At 39.0% G+C, this 18652-nt stretch overlaps 1 protein-coding gene across 1 annotated transcript in view; it reads right to left on the reverse strand.

Annotated features, from left to right (window-relative positions):
* myo6b (myosin VIb) overlaps positions 1-18652 on the reverse strand; it is an 80815-nt gene that overhangs the window by 50647 nt on the left and 11516 nt on the right. Inside the window, exons 5-15 of the mRNA XM_038307050.1 lie at positions 17925-18054; positions 17509-17614; positions 15818-15873; positions 15640-15737; positions 15393-15557; positions 12227-12307; positions 8695-8875; positions 6519-6663; positions 4588-4745; positions 4158-4249; positions 2843-2915 (exon numbers count right to left, since the gene is read on the reverse strand). Coding sequence (XP_038162978.1) covers positions 2843-2915; positions 4158-4249; positions 4588-4745; positions 6519-6663; positions 8695-8875; positions 12227-12307; positions 15393-15557; positions 15640-15737; positions 15818-15873; positions 17509-17614; positions 17925-18054 — 1285 coding nt within the window. The remainder of the gene's footprint in view (positions 1-2842; positions 2916-4157; positions 4250-4587; positions 4746-6518; positions 6664-8694; positions 8876-12226; positions 12308-15392; positions 15558-15639; positions 15738-15817; positions 15874-17508; positions 17615-17924; positions 18055-18652) is intronic.

Genomic DNA, 18652 nt, shown 5'->3' on the forward strand with positions numbered 1-18652 from the left:
CACTGTGTGTACAGAGGTCATCTAATCAGGGCAGCCTTCATCTTTAAAGGAATAGTACACCCAACACATGATTAGCCTTCATTTTCTACTAACCCCCATGCTGAACAACACTCTGGAGTACTTTTTTGATATCTCAAATGCATCTGGAGATCTGGGAGGCTTCTTGCTGTCTGCTGACATTCAAATAATGGAGGTCTATGGTGCCAGAGACAGAAAGGTCCATAAAAGTCCACAAAAAACGTGTCAATATTCCTCCATACTGCTCGTCCAATGTATTCCAAGTGTCCTGAGTGGGTAGCATCCAGAATTTACTCGAAACGAAGTCATTTAGAATGTTTTTAGAGCATAAACAGTAGTGTATAGGATTTCCTGAAAGCGCGCACATGCGCGTTCACGACGCTATGGAAGCCGGCAGACCAAACCAGCGCATTCAGCTCGGCAAAGAACTCATGCTCTTCCTCAACACTGAAGTCCTCAGACATTTTTCTTTCGTTGTTTCTTTCTTTGCACAGGTAAACAGCACATTTCTTCTTCTACGCTTGCATTATTGGCAGAGCAGACGCTGAATGCGCACTTTCATCTGGTTTGGTCTGCCGGTTTCCGTAGCGTCGTGAACTCGCAGGCGCGCGCTTTCAGGAAATCCCATACACTACTGTTTATGCTCTAAAAACATTCTAAATGACTTTGTTTCGAGTAAATTATGGACGCTACCCACTCAGGACACTTGGAATACATTGGACGAGCAGTATGGAGGAATATTGACACGTTTTTTGTGGACTTTTATGGACCTTTCTGTCTCGGGCGCCATAGACCTCCATTATTTGAATGTCAGCAGACAGCAAGAAGCCTCCCAGATCTCCAGATGCATTTGAGATATCAAAAAAGTACTCCAGAGTGTTGTTCAGCATGGGGGGGGAGTAGAAAATGAAGGCTAATCATGTTTTGGGTGTACCTTTCCTTTAAGAGTACACAGGATATGGGCACATCTTGGAGCCGGTCTGATAGAGGAGAGCTATCTGTAACCCTGAAGCATAGAAGCAAGCTGCATATGGGTCAGGGCATTGATGACGTGTCAGTTTCTGACCTTGTTTGGGGCTCAATTTTTGCTGGACGCTCGTGGATGTGATTTTTGAGCCCACAGCTGTGCAAGCTCCAAGCATTTTCTCTGTCCTGTAACGACCTGATCTGGAATAAACTCTGTTACTTTTTTACTCCTGTTTTATAGTCCTTTTTATATGGTTTTACCCAGTTTGAGTTAAGAGTAGTAAATAACTTGCTCCCAGGAAAAGAACCGTGAGGAAGCCCCTGAGGCGCAATGGCTTTTTTAGGGGGCATAACTTCCTCATTTTAACATATTGTTTTTCTTTTAAAAAGATGAGTATCAAACAAGATACTTTTATACATTTATGTCTATTTGTTATAAGGTTTCGCATTTAAAATAATACATTTTCTTCTTGACCCCAATTTAGAAAATTTTGAAGGATGGATTTTTATATAAAAGGTACTTCAAGTTAATATTTTAGTTATTTATTTTGTTTTTATAATAATAATTTTTTCATTTATGTTAAATGCTTTCCTTACAACAAACTACAGGAGCAGCGATTCAAAATGGCCCTTCCCAGTCAAACGCCAGCCCACTTCCCTGCACATCCCAGCCACTGCAGAGTCCCCCTCTTGCACATTTTTTACCCTGACTCCACCCTTTTATTTGAATTATGAATGAATTATGGGGTCTGACCAGGAGATGATGCTTCTCTTTAGATCTTAATGTCCACAGATCATGGCAAAAAACATCCCCACAACAGTTTTGCATCTTTGTGCTCAAAAAAAAAAAATAAAATAAAAAAATAAAAAAAACCCTGACAAGGTCTAACAGGAGGAATCCTCTAATATCACAATTTTATGTTTAATATCAGATTTTTTGTTCTTCTGAACTTTTTCATTCAAAATGACGATCATTACAGCAAATTAGTCAATATAATGGTGACAAATCCCTCCTTTAAACATCATAGAGACCCACTAACATTTTAACAGAAGTTAAAGCCTTTAATCAGCAGACATAGATTCTAGAAAGCCCAAAGCTTATTGAAAAAAATAGAAAAGGACTGGTGGTTAGAAAGTTTGCATGTCTTCAGACAGGTGCAAATGTGTTTGTATGCAGAGGGCAGATATTCAGAGAATGTGCAAAGTGATTTGCTTTTGTAGTTCAGCAGAAAGCATGAGCAAACCCTTTATTGCGTGTGTCTCCCGTCACTATGCAGATCATATTCTAATGCCCAAACCACCACATTCATGGGTGGAGGATATGCAAATGTAAACATTTACCACAATCTGAGTTTCTAAATGGGAAACTCAGCTGCAAACAGGAAATTGTCATCTAATCTAGCACCTCTTAATTGGAATCTTTGAAAATCAGGCCCTAAGTTTTGTGGAAGTAGAAGGTTGAATTAGTGAGCAAATCTTTGTTTTATTTTGTGTGTTCATTGATCAACAATAAAATATGGATTATGATCAAACTAGAGCCGTCTTATTATTTTAATTCTGTTTGCTATTGTATATTAGTTCCCAGAAGGAACAGAATGGATTGTTTATTTTGAAAATTAAATGATTTAATTAGAAACAACAAAATTGATAATAAGGACACGATTCTTTTTCTTTATGGTGCAAGAAAAAAAGCAAACTCTTAGTGAATCTACATCAATGATTCTTTTATAACCAAGGCACATGATAGCAGTAACAATCAAATGACAAACAGTAATTATAACAAAGGATTTATAAGGAAAAATAATACAAAGTAAAAACTTCTCAGACTTGGAAAAGTGGAAAAAGGACAGAAACTCACCAATACAGTCCTGGTTGTCGACATAATGCACCTCATTCACCCCCAGCCCTTCCTTTTGATACAGCTCTTGCTCCTGTAATAATAATAATAATAAAAAAACTTAACACAGAGCAGGGGCAGATTTAGGAAATGTGGGGCCCTAGGCAAAGACAGGCAGGGGGACCCTCTAAATTGAGAAGACAAGACACTAAACAGACCCATTATATGGATACAGAAATTTTAACAGAATAGAAATCCATTATTTGTTCTAGCTGACTTTTCATGCTGTCTCTAAAGGAATGAAAGATTTTTTCCAAGCTCTAAGCTCACTTAGCTGATTGCTCCTTTCTGTGTTTCCAAAAAGGCCAAAGTAAATAACCCAGTCCTTTTCACTGTAGACGGGCCATGATCTGCTTCTCTGTTCTCCATTTTTCATTTGGATGAAATAATAGCTGCATGAATCATGACAGGAGACAGGATGGAGGAGAGCAGGAGGCGGGGTTACCAATCTACTTGCTCTGGAGAGCAGAGTTCGCTGCTTTTAGATGTTGTCTCCAAAGTCTCCAGTAGCAGAAAAAAGTCTCTAGATTTGGCGCTAGGAGCTTTTTAGAAATCAAAGTGCTAGAGGGGTCTGAAAAGTGGCTAAATATAGCGACTAAAGCGCTAAGTTGGCAACACTGCTCTTTGCATGGTTTGTTTTCAAATGGTTTGCTGCTATCTGATTGGACCTTTCTGAACATGCTCAGCAAATGGGGGTGGGGGGTTGCGGGGGGCTGAGACACACTTATTATTATAAGTGTAATTTTAACAAAAACATAATTAATGTGCACAAATAAGGAATAGTTGTATGAACAATACGTGTAAAACGTTTTATCCGTCCCCCAGGAACTTGGTGCCCTAGGCAACTGTTTAGTGTTGCATAATGGTAAATCCCCCCCCGACACAGAGTAAAACAAGTTTCCTTGAGACAGATTTATATCAGTCACTTATTAAAATCTTTAAATTCCTCAAGAAACATCAAAACAAGCAAAAAAACTTAGACAACAAGGGAGTAACCAACAAGTAACCAGAACTGTCAGCCATTAAATAAAGACAGAAAAAGAAAAACATTATAGGGTCACAGAAAATGGGGGGAAAAAATCAAGTTGTCCCGTGAGAAATTAGCATTCTAATAGAAAAGCTCAAAGGAAATGTGAGCGTAGATTGTGAAAGAAAAATCAAAGAGCGAGAGAAAAGTCCTCTGCATGCAAAGCATTTTTCCTTGTTCATGAGCAGCGCATAAGTTTGGCTCCTCAGTGACGTGACGAGGACTTTAATCCACAGGCTGATCACCCACCTCTTTGAGAATCCGCTCGTTGAAGAACTGTTGCAGTTTCTCATTGCAATAATTAATGCAGAATTGTTCAAAGCTGTTGTGCTCAAAGTACTCTATGAGAAGGAAAGAAAACAGGAGGGAAAACATTCATTTCATTAATATTCTGCAGAAAAAGTGCAAAGCTTATTATTATAATGATAGGAATGGGAAAATAATGTTCTTAAAAAAGATGCCTGGTGATGAGCTTGTTTTTGTGTTGCTTAATTAAATGAACATTTATATTTAGGACACACACAGGATTATCTTACTCAATAATCCACACAGCAGTAAAAAAGGAATGAGGGAAAAAAATGCCATTTTCCAAATTACAGGTAAAAAATAACTGTCTACACATAAAGAGAAAGTTTCTGTAAATGTCTGAGTGCTTCTTTCCCCGACTGCTTTCCCTTACCAAACCCAGCAATGTCCAACACTCCAATGAAGTTAGAGGAAGTCTGGAAAGGGAAGCACTGGTTGACGCGTTTCACCACATGATCGAAGAGGCGGCTGTACACCGCCTTGGCCAGGGCGTCCCGAGCATTGTTGGCCTGCTCCACCTTTAGAGGCACCCTGGAGGGACACATTAAATGGGGCAATGACAGCGGCTCTGTAACTGGGACATGCTGCTCTGTTTTTACTCTTCTTAATCAGCCCCACTTTTTAATGTGGCATCGACGCTTTGATGTCGGCGTGAAACATTTGGGGGCCCGTGGCTTAGGTCTGAATAATGCTGCTATCATTATGATTTAAAAAGAAGGTTTTAAAAGTAAAATCTGAACTTTGAACTCTACCTGAATCTCTAATGGTGCTGTAACCACTATTAATGCTCAAGTTATTCACAAAGGTTCCCAGACCCCACAAAGTGCGCCTCTCCAAAGGCCAGAGTTCAACTGAGCTGTCCCAGCTAGGAAGAAACTGAATTTAAAATTAAAATATCCCTCTTTTACCAGGTTATATCTACTCCTTATACTTCCTTTTGATATTCAGCTCAGAAAGTAAAACCCTCATTTATTACAGTTCTATTACAGTTTAATCTAAAATGGTGGTTTGTTGGCAGAATTTAGTGTTTTGGTTGATAAGCGTATGTTAAAATGAGGAGGATTTGTCCCCTTGGAAGGAAGGCTGTAGCGCCCCGGGGGCCTCCTCACCGGTTCTTTTCCTGGGAGCAAGTTATTTACTACTCTTAACTCAAACTGGGTAAAACCATATAAAAAAAAGGACTATAAAACAGGAGTAAAAAATAACAGAGTTTATTCCAGATCAGGTCGTTACAGGACAGAGAAAATGCTTGGAGCTTTCACAGCTGTGGGCTTAAAAAACACGTCTGCTAGCGGCTGGCAAAGATTGAGCCCTGAACAAGGTCATCTCCTGCTTCTTACAGCTCATGAGTCTATGTGTTGCATCATGTTGATGTTTAGCTGTATCAGAAACTGACACGCCATCCATGTCTTGAACTTCATGCAGCTTGCCTCTATGCTTCAGGATTACAGATAGCTCTCCTATCAGTCCGGCTCCAAGATGTGCCCATATCCTGTGTATTTTTAAAGACACGAAGGCTGTCCTGATTAGATGACCTCCGTACACACAGTGACATCCACAATGTGAAGGAAGGCCTTCTGCTCTGTCTAATCTGACTAACAAAATAACAATGCACATGATGTATAAATGATAAACCCAACACGCATTAAAAACATCCAAGAAAGTTGGGTGTGGTCTCACCGACAGGTGTTTTATGAGTTGCAATGTTTTATCTGATGAGTTAAAAGACTCTGTAGCACCCCCCACCCCCCTCCTTTTGTTGCCCTCAGCCTCCCAGGGGATGATTGGATGCATCTGCAGCTCCGTAACAAAGAAACCCCCCCCTTTGTTCCAGCCCCTCCCCAGACGCCGGGGCTTCACTGTACCACAGCCACACTCCCCTGCCTCCTCAGACATACGCTGCATTATTGATGTGGGAGGAAACACTTCCAGGCCAGGCCGGCATCTGGCCCCTTTTAAAATATTAATCTACCAAACATGGCATTATCATCAAAGTACAGAGGAGCAGCGCTAATATCACATTCTCATTTGCATATGCTCTTTCTACTCCCAGGTTGTTAAGAAGTTTAGTTTACTGTTCTGGACCATTTGGTGTCAGGAACAAGAGAAAACAGCGTCTGGTTAATTTTAAACGCTCTGTTTTAATCATCTTTGATTGTTTTAGCCATATTTTAAATATTCTCTCCTTATATTCTCACCTTCATTTCATAAACATTTAAAAACTAGTTAACAACTGTGGGTTCAGTAAAAGCGGATTGATTTTCAAACAGATAATCACTTCAAACTCAACTCTGTTGATCTTACTTGATAACTGTGCCTTTGGCGCCCCCTGCTGTAGTGAGCATGACTCTAGTTGTGAGGCTGACTCGCAAATCGTCCTGGTCCAGGCCCAACAACTCAGCACAGTACTTCAGATTCTGGTCTGACTCTTTCTTAAGGATGCAACCACCTGAAAGCAGAAACAATCACCCTAATATAAAAACAGCAATATGACCTTTTGGATGGAGACTAAAGCATCTTTCTAGAGTTTTGTTTTCACTTTACTTGATTAAAGTTAATTTGATCTCATTATAGATATATTTAAAAGATGACTAAGAACAGTTAAAGGAATACCAATATTATTTCCATTTTTTTTATCCCCTCCTCAGTTTAAGTGAGCAGCAATAAAACCCAACTTAGAAGATATATTATTAATTAACAACAACTTATGTGTTAAGAACCTTTCTTACCCATAAAGTTAAACTATTATATAATACAACATATCCAGAGTATATCCAGAGTTTTACCAGACAGGGAAACCTGTTGATTTTTTCCTGATATATATATTTTTTACCACCTAATCCCAGTGGCTCTTATCAAAACATTATGTGATAAAACAACAACCACCACAGCAAAGCTGTGAATTAGAAGAATACACTGTTTTTTCAATAAAATAAAAGCCTAAACAGTTCTTCAGCCATTTAAATGTATACCTCTTTCCTTTATGGTCCTCTCAGTGGTTACTTTTTAATGTACCCTGAGCTTCAACTGAGTTGGGAAAAACTGCATTCAAATACTCTGCACCTTGGGGGTGGAATAACCTCCAGAAAGAGCTCAAATTAGAAACTCTCATGTCCATGAATGAATTCAAAGCAACCATGAAGAATGTAGTGATGAAGATATGTGCTTGTTTTTCTTGAGATGTTCAATGTGCTTTAACATACTGCTCTGATTTTATTTTATTTTTTAATTTTTAAATGTTTTATTATGAAAAATGTAATATGTTGTAAATATGTATGAACTTCCTGTGGTTTGGCTGCTACCTTGGCCAGGTCTCTCTTGAAAAAGAGATTCTGAATCTCAATGGGACTTCCTGGTTAAATAAAGGTGAAATAAAAATAAAAAAATACAACAAATAAAATCTAATAAAGTCCTTTCTGATGGAAGTGCAGAGATCCACACGCCAGATTGTAGAATCTTTGATTGGACAGCTAAGCCACGCACAGATCTGCCTGTTTATGAGGAACATGAAGAAAAAAGCCCTTGTATAAAGTTCTGTTTGAAGTTTACCACAAGTGATGTGGGAGAAAGCAGCTTGCATGTGTCAAGCTTCTGGGCTTCATGAAAAAAACAGGAGAGAATTGGTGCTTATTATTATCCTGAGCAGAGCATCACCATCCCGAACATGGAGGTGGTAAGACTTTTAACGTGCAAAGAGAGGAAGCTGAGCAGATAGGGAGATAGATGGAGCTAAATCTAAGAAAACACTGGGAGAGATCCTGTTAGCAACAGAACACCTCAGTCTGAGGTGGAAGTTCACCTTCTAGCAGAACAACTGCAATGGTTTAGATCAAAGCAGAATCATATTTAGACCTAATGCTGTTAAATAACATATGACAGGGCTTCAAAGCTGAGGTTTACAGATGCGTCCTGTCTAAACTTTTAGTTTTCTAATGAAGAATGGCCAAAAACTATGGAGATGCATGTCAACACTTTTGACTAAATGGGCTCATTACAAATGCATGCCACACTTTTCAGTTTCTAATTTAGAAAATTATCTATTACTTCCAGGAAAGTAAAATATCTCACAGACATAATTAAATACATAAATGAGTAAAACTGGCCTGATATGAACGTTTTGTTTTTAAGGAATGCGGCAGGTTGCTCATGTATTTGTTTGGTCATGTGACAGTGATACTGATGCAGGGCCGTACCATGTTAAAAGTGAAGCAGAGAAGAAGTTTAGCAATTTTTAGGGTATTGAAATCTTAATAGTGGTGCATCTCTTCTCATTTTGATATCTCTTTAAAAATATATTATCTACTTTATGTTGTTCTAGCACATAAAACACCAATTAAATATAATATAGGTTGTTCTAAAACAGGTGGACAAGTTCATGGAAAGAGAATGTACTAATCTGGTTATCCAGGATTTATTTTTCTTACTCCTGCAGATTAAAAGAGTGTTTCAGAGATATTCGTTCATTTTGCTTCTGTCTGACCTGAGGAGCTCCCAGTTTCTTCAAAGTCGATGTTTCCCAGATGCAGAACTCCCGCGACGACCCTGAAAAGGTCCAGTTTCTCTGTGTCATTCAGGCCGATCTTCTTCATGGCCCCGCACATCCTGTTAAAGTCTCCCTGGTCGTCCAGAAGCGGGTCTTTGAGAGCACCTGCCTTTACATGCTACAGATGCACAGGTGAGTTAGAAACTGGTGTGGGTTGATAAACTCTGATTAAACCATGTCCTTCACTCAAACATCACGCAAAAAAAAAAAAAAATTAATGCAGGTTTAAAGCTTTGATGAGGAAATATAACCCAGAATAGAACTAAGATCCAAATCCAAGCCTGAAATCAGAAAAAAACAGACCCTCCACCAGCAGCGCTCTGCCAGCTCAATGCATGATGGAGCAACACTTGAGCAGGTTTACATCAGCATGTGTCATGTACTTTATACCACATCTTTACTATAACAAAGCCAATAAAATATAAACTATTTGTGTAAAACGATTTATCAAGATCAATTATTATAAATTACTTGAAAGTTGGAAAGAGTTTTGAAATACATTCCCTTTATGTTGAAGAAGTCTTACCTTACCGGAACAGAAAGCTTTCTTACTCTGACCATAACATTTCATTTAACCATTGTGTTGCACACAGCCAAAGCAAAAGTAAAATTTGCATTAAGTTATGCAGCCGTGCCTTTAAGAACTAAAACATACTGCTGAATAATTAGGAAACACCGAAACCAGGACCAAAGCTGACATGCAAATGCAAAGAAAAATCTTTCATGCACCCATTTCCTGTTTTTACTAAAAGCAAGAGCAGGTTGAACTCTGACAGTCTCTGAAGCGAGTTTAGAAAAACACAGAAGAAGAAAAAGCCAAAGCCAAAAACATAAAGAAAGGGGCAAAAAAAAAATCACCTTATTGTCCTGTTAATCATCAGATGAGACAGAGGAATGACATAATCAGAAAGAAATCACACTGTTTTACTTACATAAGAGGTCACAAGAGGTTCATTGTTCATTTATTGAGATAAATAAGCATAAATGTTTTCATATAAAAAAAATTTAAATATCAAAAACAAAAAGGGGTAAAATCAAAGCTTTTATAATTCTGCTAAAATATGATTCCTGTTTATTGCGTGACATGTGAAGGTCAATGAATTTCAACATTACTGCAAACTTAGTGTAGACTCAAATTTATTTGTCCCTAGGGATAAAAATATGAGATAAAAATATGACAGACAATATAAAAAGAGGGTATATAGTACCAATAAAACATAAAATAAAAGAAAAAAGTTGTAATCTCCTGAAATATGTTTCCCTTCGATATAAAAATATCTGCATAGTAGAGATCTAAGGGAAGACTACACAGTAGTTGACTTGGATTATCGCACTTGTACTGCAGAGATGTACTGACCTTAGTACAGTAGTTGGCCGCCCAACATCATTTATTCTATAATTTCGCTTTTTTTTTCTTCTGTTAATTCTTTTAATTCTGGCATACAGTCCAAAACAAAAAAAAAAAAGATCTAAATTTCTGACAGAAAATGTGACTATGCAGATCAGCAGAAAATGCATGAACACAGCTATGCATAGATCAGCCTGTTCAGGAAGCTCAGTTTGGTCCTGGTGATTCTCATCTCTCTTATAATAATAATCCAAAGATACTATGAGAATTTTAGGTCTGGTTCTACCACAGCGGTTAAAGCAAGTATTGGTATTTTTGGCTGTCTGCGTTAATGCAAAGTCATGCTGGAAAATGAAGTCAGCATCTCCTTACAGCCCGTCAGCAGAGGGAAGGACTGAGTGCTCCAACGGTTCCTTGTTTGTGTCCGGACGGACTGACAGAATGTTTCTACTTAATGTGGAAACTAGGTCTGAAACCGCTAATCGGATTATTCATTTATTGAAATAATCATCAACTAATAATCATCAACTAATAGTTAACTGGACTCTAAAAAGGGCCTTTAGCTGAGAGAGCAATCCAATTAGAGTAGTAATTATATCAAAATTGTAAAACAAAACAAAAATATAAACATATTGCCCATCCATCCATCTTCCTCCGCTTATCCGGGGTCGGGTCGCGGGGGCAGCAGCTTAAGAAGGGAGGTCCAGACTTCCCTCTCCCCAGCCACTTCTTCTAGCCCCTCAGGAGGAACCCCAAGGCGTTCCCAGGCCAGCCGAGAAACATGGTCTCTCCAGCGTGTCCTGGGTCTCCTCCTGGGCCTCCCCCTGGTGGGACGTGCCCAGAACACCTCACCAGGGAGGCGTCCAGGAGGCATCCTAACCAGATGCCCAAGCCACCTCAACTGGCTCCTCTCGACGTGGAGGAGCAGCGGCTCTACTCCGAGTCCCTCCCGGATGACCGAGCTTCTCACCCTATCTCTAAGGGAGATCCCAGCCACCCTACGGAGGAAACCCATTTCGGCCGCTTGTATCCGCGACCTCGTTCTTTCGGTCACAACCCAGAGTTCATGACCATAGATGAGGGTAGGAACGTAGATCGGCCGGTAAATCGAGAGCTTCGCTTTTTGACTCAGCTCTCTCTTCACCACGACGGACCGGTACAGCGCCCGCTTCACAGCAGACGCTGCGCCAATCCGCCTGTCGATCTCCCGCTCCCTTCTTCCCTCATTCGCGAACAAGATCCCGAGATACTTAAACTCCTCCACTTGGGTTAGGGTTACCCCCTAACCCCCTAACCCTAACCCTAAAAGAAAAGATTTAGTTACACGTGGTTTAAATTCATAAAAAGCGTTCTTTAAGAAACCTTTGGCTATCAGATTATTAATCGAAAAAATAACCGACAGATTCAGAGGACATGTAAACTTTAATTTCCTCTGAAAAAAGGAGTTTAGATCACTGAGTCTAGACCTTTATCTCCTTATCCCAGATAACATGCCTTTGAATCATGTTAAAGCTTCGAACAAACAGACTCTACCCCAAAATATCCTAATGGCTGCTAGTGTCCCTATAGCGTATCTACTGCACTTTCTCCTTCCACTCAACTTTCCATTATTATTTCTGGTTGCAGCAATTAGTAAATAGTATGACTGGAGAACAATCAGCGCTCTTCTCCACGACTTTTTAGACAACATTATCAGAACATTTTGATATTTAAAAAACTATATTTAGATAAGTCATTTCCAAATAGCAGTAATCAGCGTCTTCGATTAATCATATTTAAAGTGATAAAAAGACAGAAAAAATATGTCCTGACATTCAACGGAAGCCATGATTTAATTCTTGAATAAAATAATGAATTAAGTTTTGTTAAACTCTAGAGAATCCTCATCATTGTTGAACATTGCTACAACCATGCTTAGTGTGAGGGTCAACGAGTCAACGAGTCGATGCAACTGCTTTTCCTAACATAGAAAACTTTGAATCAATCTAACTGGATGATCTGGTTGAACTGTAAAGTGCCTTGAGATGACATGTGTTGTGAATTGGCGCTATAGAAATAAACTGAATTGAAAATTTAACATAAGATTACTGCATATTTATATAATATACAAGAGACGCTTACCTCAGCACTCTTGCGGCTCTGTAAGATTTGTTTATCAGAGTCCTTGCTGGCGAAGTATCTGGTACATCCTCGGTTCAGGTACTGCAAAACACAAAGAAACAATTCAGGGAAATATTTGGACAGACTGAACTCATGGTGGGTAATCCTCAGAGGTTGCTGCTGTAGGTTTTAAAATGTTAAAAGATTCATTGCTGCGTTGCTCTGAGGATAACTAAAAGCAAATAGGAGTAGATGCTTCTGTTAATATGGAAGAGGCTTTGGGGACTTGGTAAGCAGATAAACATCTACAGCCTGAGGTGCTTGTTGTTCTGGTTAAGGTTATTATCAGAGAAAAAAAAAGGATTGTGAATAAAATTGAATTGCTCACCGGTTTGATCATTTTTAAGTGGATATAAAATATGAGAACAGCAAAAGGAATCATGAAATTTGAGCTGCTGAAAATATGAAATGGAAATCATCACTGCAATGTCAACCTTTGCAATACTGCAACAGATCTACTGCTCATCCTGGATATGCCTTGGTTAAGGTGCTGGAAACCATAAAAGGTAAACAAAGGATTTCAGTACATTAGTATCTGTGCAGGATTTCAGTCAGAAAGACTTTCATCAGAAAGTACATGTCCACTCCGATGAAGGCTTTTCTGACCAAAAGCTCACATTAAAAAGTAAAATATTGCACAGATACAAGGGTGCAGAAACAGTTTAACATTTACCATTCTGAAACCACAGAGGACCGCATTATTTAAAAAACAACAATATTTCAGGTATGACGGTTTTCTGGATTAGTTGGATGGTTTTCAAAGGTTTTAACATGTAAAATTTTAAAAAGATAAGTCTGTTCATTTACACACAGACCCTCCAGTAATCCAGTAAAATGAAACCTATAGCTTTAGAAGTCGCTGAATCAGTAAAAAGAGTCAATCTAACTTCAGTTGAACATAAAGCCAGATATTCTATTTATTACATCACTAAAGAATTTTAAAGGAGGGTTTGGTTTAAAAACAGGGTTTCAAGCCATCGGAACATGAAGAGCACAAACCTACCAGGAAATGAACGTCTGCCTAAAGGCCTAAACACACAGACACAGTTTAGTGTCCGCTCAGACAGGAAATTAGATCATATGTGGTTGTGGCATTTAGAGAAAAATGCATGGGACTGGACCGCACATGATTCTGCGCAACTGTGCTACGACAGAGGAAGAACCCTGGACTATTTTGGTTGGACCTACTTTGTGTTTTACTTTGCCTCCATGTCATTAGGCAGGATGAGACATGGTGACAGAGTAAAAAAATAATCTGCTTTGGAGAAAATACGAAACACACAGTGCATATATAGAAAGTTAGTCATAATCGGTTAGGTTATAAACAACTAATAAAACATTTGAATAAACTGTCTACTTTACTTTTGGTATATATATATATATATATTTTTTTTTTTGGTCAGCCTGTGGGTAGTGGGAGCCCATCATCACAGCAACGCTTGTAGAGCTAGAGGCTAGAGCAGTGACATGCAGAGCAGGGACAGGAATCAAAGAAACAACAAAGCGGCACAAGGTGACTTTAGAGGAGCTTGTGAGTCATGGAATCTGTTGACCAGACAACTATTAGTATGCATTCTGCAAATGTGGCCTTTATAAAAGAGTGGAAACATAAAGGTCATAAAAAAAAAATCATGAAATTGAGCCATGAAGGGAACTGGAATAGGTAGAAGAAGGGGACCAAAATGAATTGTTTTCCCTACAAGCAGAAGCGTCCGTATAATAAAACCTATTGGTGGAGGTTAGAAGTTGTAGGGAGGCTCTGAATTAGTTTAAAATAAATGGAGATAAATTCAGGGCAATCCTGGAAACCCTGTAAGAAGCTTTATACTTAAAGGTATAGTGGAGGATCTTTGTGATCACACGCTCTTTCCACCTTTAAAAAAAAAAATGGACATGCACAACCCCCTACCCGTTCTTGAGAGGGAACGCCTTATAAACACGTGCAAGAGCACGCACGAGCCCATTTCCACTTGTGCACGCTCTGTTTAAAAGTTGCTGTTTGCATTGCTCATACAAACTTACTTTTCAAAAGAAAATTTGCAATTATTCCACTACGTCAGTAACCTGACTCCGCCAGATGGATTTGCTCCGCATATCCATCTGGAAACCTTCCGTTGAAGTAATTTTGGGAAGGGGCGAAAATACTGGTTAGCTGATTGGCCTATGTTGGTGATAGACGGGCCAAATAAACCAATCAGATCAACGAAGCATATGAAGAGGAGCCAATTGGTAGATCAAACTCTTGCTGAAACCAGTCGGGAGAAGAGCAAAAACATCTTTTCCTTTGAGAAAAGCCTCCAGAGCAGTGTTTTGCTCTTCTTTCAGTGAAGAAATACTCTGTAATTCCGATAAAACTTGCTCGATAGCCACGCTAACGCTAGTTTCATCGGCTGAAGCCGCCATTTTCTTTAGACTGAACTGTCGCGCTTCTCGTTGCGTCACACCTCAACCCGCCTCAAAGCCAACGCTGATTGGACGTTCTTTGGTGAACGGCTCCACATTTTCTTCAACGGAGAGTCTCCATACTGATTAGCGAGTGAAACCTTGAAAGCACGCGAGATCAGGATGGTCTCACGAGGCTATTACGTCAGACTCACCACCGGTAAGTGAAAATGGGGAGGAGCACATAGGATGGCCTTACTTAAACATATCACCAGAATGATTGACAATTAAGAGGACCATTTATTCTGATGATCCACCCGGAAAAAGAACATTCTCCACTATACCTTTAAGACAAGGGCAGCAGAATCATCACTCTGAAGGCACAGCCTGAGAAAAAACATGGCGTGGTGCAGGTCAAAGTATTAACATGTATTTAAATGGTCTACTTAAAGTCCAGACCAAAATCCCCCTGAGAATATCTTGTAAAATATTTAATGATCACTAATAAATCTGATTAAGGTTGAACATTTTTAAAATGTAGAGTATAACCCCAAAAGAACTGAAGCTGTTACTGCAATGAATGGAAGTTCTATAAAGTATTGATTCAGGCCTTCTTTGTTCTTAACGTCACAAAATATTTCAAAGGTTCCAGAATATCAACACTTTTGCACAGCATGTAAAAGGGAATCTTTTTTTTTTCTCCTGTTATTGCGTCAGCACTCTTGTCTTGTCTTTAAACACTGACCCTGAACTTATCAGGAGAGTCCAGGTGTAAAGTCTTCTTCAGGTCCTCGGACGCCCCGGCACAAAGCCTGTAGAAGATGTGGTAGTTCCTCTCCTCATTGCTTTGCATACAGATCCTGGATTTCTCCAACAAGTAATGGGAGACGAATCCACCCACAACAGCATTCTAACGATACACAAGAAAGGTCATGTTTTAATAGGAATTGTCAATCAGAAAAAAAGAAAAGAAATCAGCCACCAAGACTTACCTTGTCATTAAAGTGAATTTCTACAAACTTCCCAAAGCGACTGCTGTTGTTATTCCGGACAGTTTTTGCATTTCCAAACGCCTCCAGAAGAGGATTGGCTGTTGTATAATGCAGAAAAAGAACAATCAGAATGACGTCATGAGACCTATAATCCATCAGCAACATGGTGAAAGATTACCTTCTACAATTCTTTCATCAATATCTTGACCGCTGCCATATGTTGTTGTCAGGTACCTACAGGGGTTCACAACGAAGCACAGATGGCACAAGTTTACTTTGCAAAGCTGCAATGCTGTGTCAATAAAGTCATACGTATAAAGGACAACATTATTTCAGGCGCTGCTTGTTATTTTGCAAATATTATCGCAGCTGTCAGAGGAGTAGTGTTTCTTTTGAACATGATTTCCCATTTTAAGGCTACAGCAGATTTTTTTTCTCCCCGTGTTCTTTATGTATGTAAATATTTCTCTGTTTCGTTTGCACTCTTACAGCCAAAGGAGCAACTTAAGGCTGTAGAAGTCCAAATTTAAAATAACTCGTGAAGTTTGTTCAATAAAAGATTAACTTAATCTGTGTTTAGTTACAGGTTTAGTACAATGTTGTTTAATGACATAAAATGAAATAACATATGACATAATAATGACATAATAATAGTGTTGTTGAAACAATGCTCCTGGTTAAAATACAGTCCCATGCACAGGTAGGCCTTCAAACTTTTTCATTTTATAATGCCAAATTCTAATTTAGTTTATTCCATGCTGAGCAATAAACCACCACATATGAGTGCATAATTATGAAGAGGAAGGAAAATAATACCTTAAAGATGATAACTTTTCTTTTTCACAAGTAGAAAAATCCGAAATGAGAGGCATGCATTTGGATTCAACCCTTCTAAGTCAAGACTTTGACTAAACACCTTATGCTACAGCTACATCTGGAGACTACGCTTTTTGCCCTTCAGAGTTTGTAAAATAGTAACCAAGTACGACTGGATGGAAAGCACCTCTGTAGTGCTGTAATTTAACTGGGCCATCCTAACATCATAACTCGGTGGTCAGTGTGTGTACAGGCAATTTATTTTTCCAATCTCTAGAGTTGAAAGACAAAGACAGCTGGTCCAGAAGTATGGGTAAATATGCGTAAAAGCGGGGGTTCATGACAGGTTATAGAGGGAACTTCTTAAAATGTTTCCATGAGCTGTGATGTATAATCTTATTGCTAACACATCCCTTACCCTAACCCTTAAACCTAAACTTTTTTTTGCTCTAAACAATGGAGCGTGCATATAGCGTCTGTCTCCCCCCAAAAAACTCCTGCATCAGCTTTGCCGATTGGCTGATGCTCCTCTGGTGTAAAGCAGAACCATGGAAGCTCTGACCCTCTGGACGTCTTGACTACGTCCCCCATAGACTTTGCATGTAAATCAGATGCTTTGATGCCCAAAACACTTTTAGCGTGAACACACCATTACACCTCCCCACAGCTTTCTTTCCTAACCCGTTTGTTGTGGTTCTTGTACTTTAGGATGCTGTTTTTCTCTAATTTAATCTAAGAGGACAGCCATATTTTAACAGAAAACAAGTTAAAATACAAATGCACTGTTCAATTTTTTTATTTATATTCTTTTCAAACATTTAACAATTGCTCATCTTCCCCAATGATAATTTACTGCTTTGTCTTGGTGGAGACATATAATCCAAATAAAATACCTGAAAGCTTATGGTTGTATCATTACTCAATGGAAAAATGTTTTGTAAAGCTCTGCTTAACGGTTACAAAAACAGACACCCTGATATAAACCCACTGAATTAGAAAGGATTCGTCAGGGGAAAGGAAACTGATTCATGTGGAAGTACATGTATACGGTACCTGAGAACAAACTTTGTGTTTTCCGTCTTTCCAGCACCAGATTCACCAGACACTATGATGGATTGGCTGATCTTTAAAACCTTCATGTCTCTGTAGGCTTTATCCGCTAAAACAAAGCAGATTTAAAGCAGATTATAGAATTTGTCATTATGCATGCTCATTACATGTACTAACCAAAATATAGCAAAAAAAATATAGATTTATAGCAACTAACCAACAATAACACCTGGGTAAGAAGTCTTTCATAATGGATTTAGACTGAATCTTTTCCCTCCTTGCTGTCTGTGTGCATGTTTCTGCTGCATGGCTGCTCGGTGCCAATCGTACTTGTCGGCAGGAAGTTCAAAGTTTGCATGCCGCTTTTGAAAACATTAACCTTTACAATGCAGCTCAGCCTTACAGGTGTGAGCCCTCACCTATAGCATAGACGTGGGGTGGCAGAGTTCCCAGGGATTTTCCTTGGTAGGACTTGATGGCATCAGGACCGTAGAGTTTTGGTACCTCATAGTAAGGATTAACAGCTATCAGGATATTTGCCACATAAGTCTGCAAGAAATACAAAGCAAAATTAGTGTCACCATGATGCATCATTTAGACTACTAAAAAACAAAAGGAAAAAAAAATAACAGGGGAAATAGATGCCTGAAAACTAACAAAACACTGTGAACCTTTATCATGTTATGAATTTTTTATCTACCACCTGTTTCTAATTTCTTAAGTAACTGAGGTGAAGGCAGGGTTTCCCAGTCTGACCCGTATTTGACCTCCCCGCAGTACCACCTGGTCATTCCTCCCAAGGGAGTCGAAAACAGGGATCTAATCTCTCAGCTCTACAACCTGCAACTTAATCGGAATAACCAGTAATATTGAGATAACGTAGAGATAAATACAGGAACTGTTTGGAACCTCAAAAATGTAATCCTTTTCTGATCAGTGAACACACCATACCTGACCTGAAAGAGAACTCTTACCCTGTTGTAAATGAGGGATAATAGCTACAATTGATATCAGTTAACTGTTTGAAATTAAGTCAGGAGGCTTAGCGAGTAAGAAGCTGTTTTAAACTAACAACGTTTTCAATATGTTTAGATATTTTTATGCTTCCTTCAACCTGCGAAGCAGAAAGAGAGCAAGAATTCGACAC

The sequence above is a fragment of the Cyprinodon tularosa genome, unplaced genomic scaffold (assembly GCF_016077235.1).
Source record: "Cyprinodon tularosa strain WSP-4 unplaced genomic scaffold, ASM1607723v1 ctg6, whole genome shotgun sequence".
NCBI lineage: Eukaryota > Metazoa > Chordata > Actinopteri > Cyprinodontiformes > Cyprinodontidae > Cyprinodon > Cyprinodon tularosa.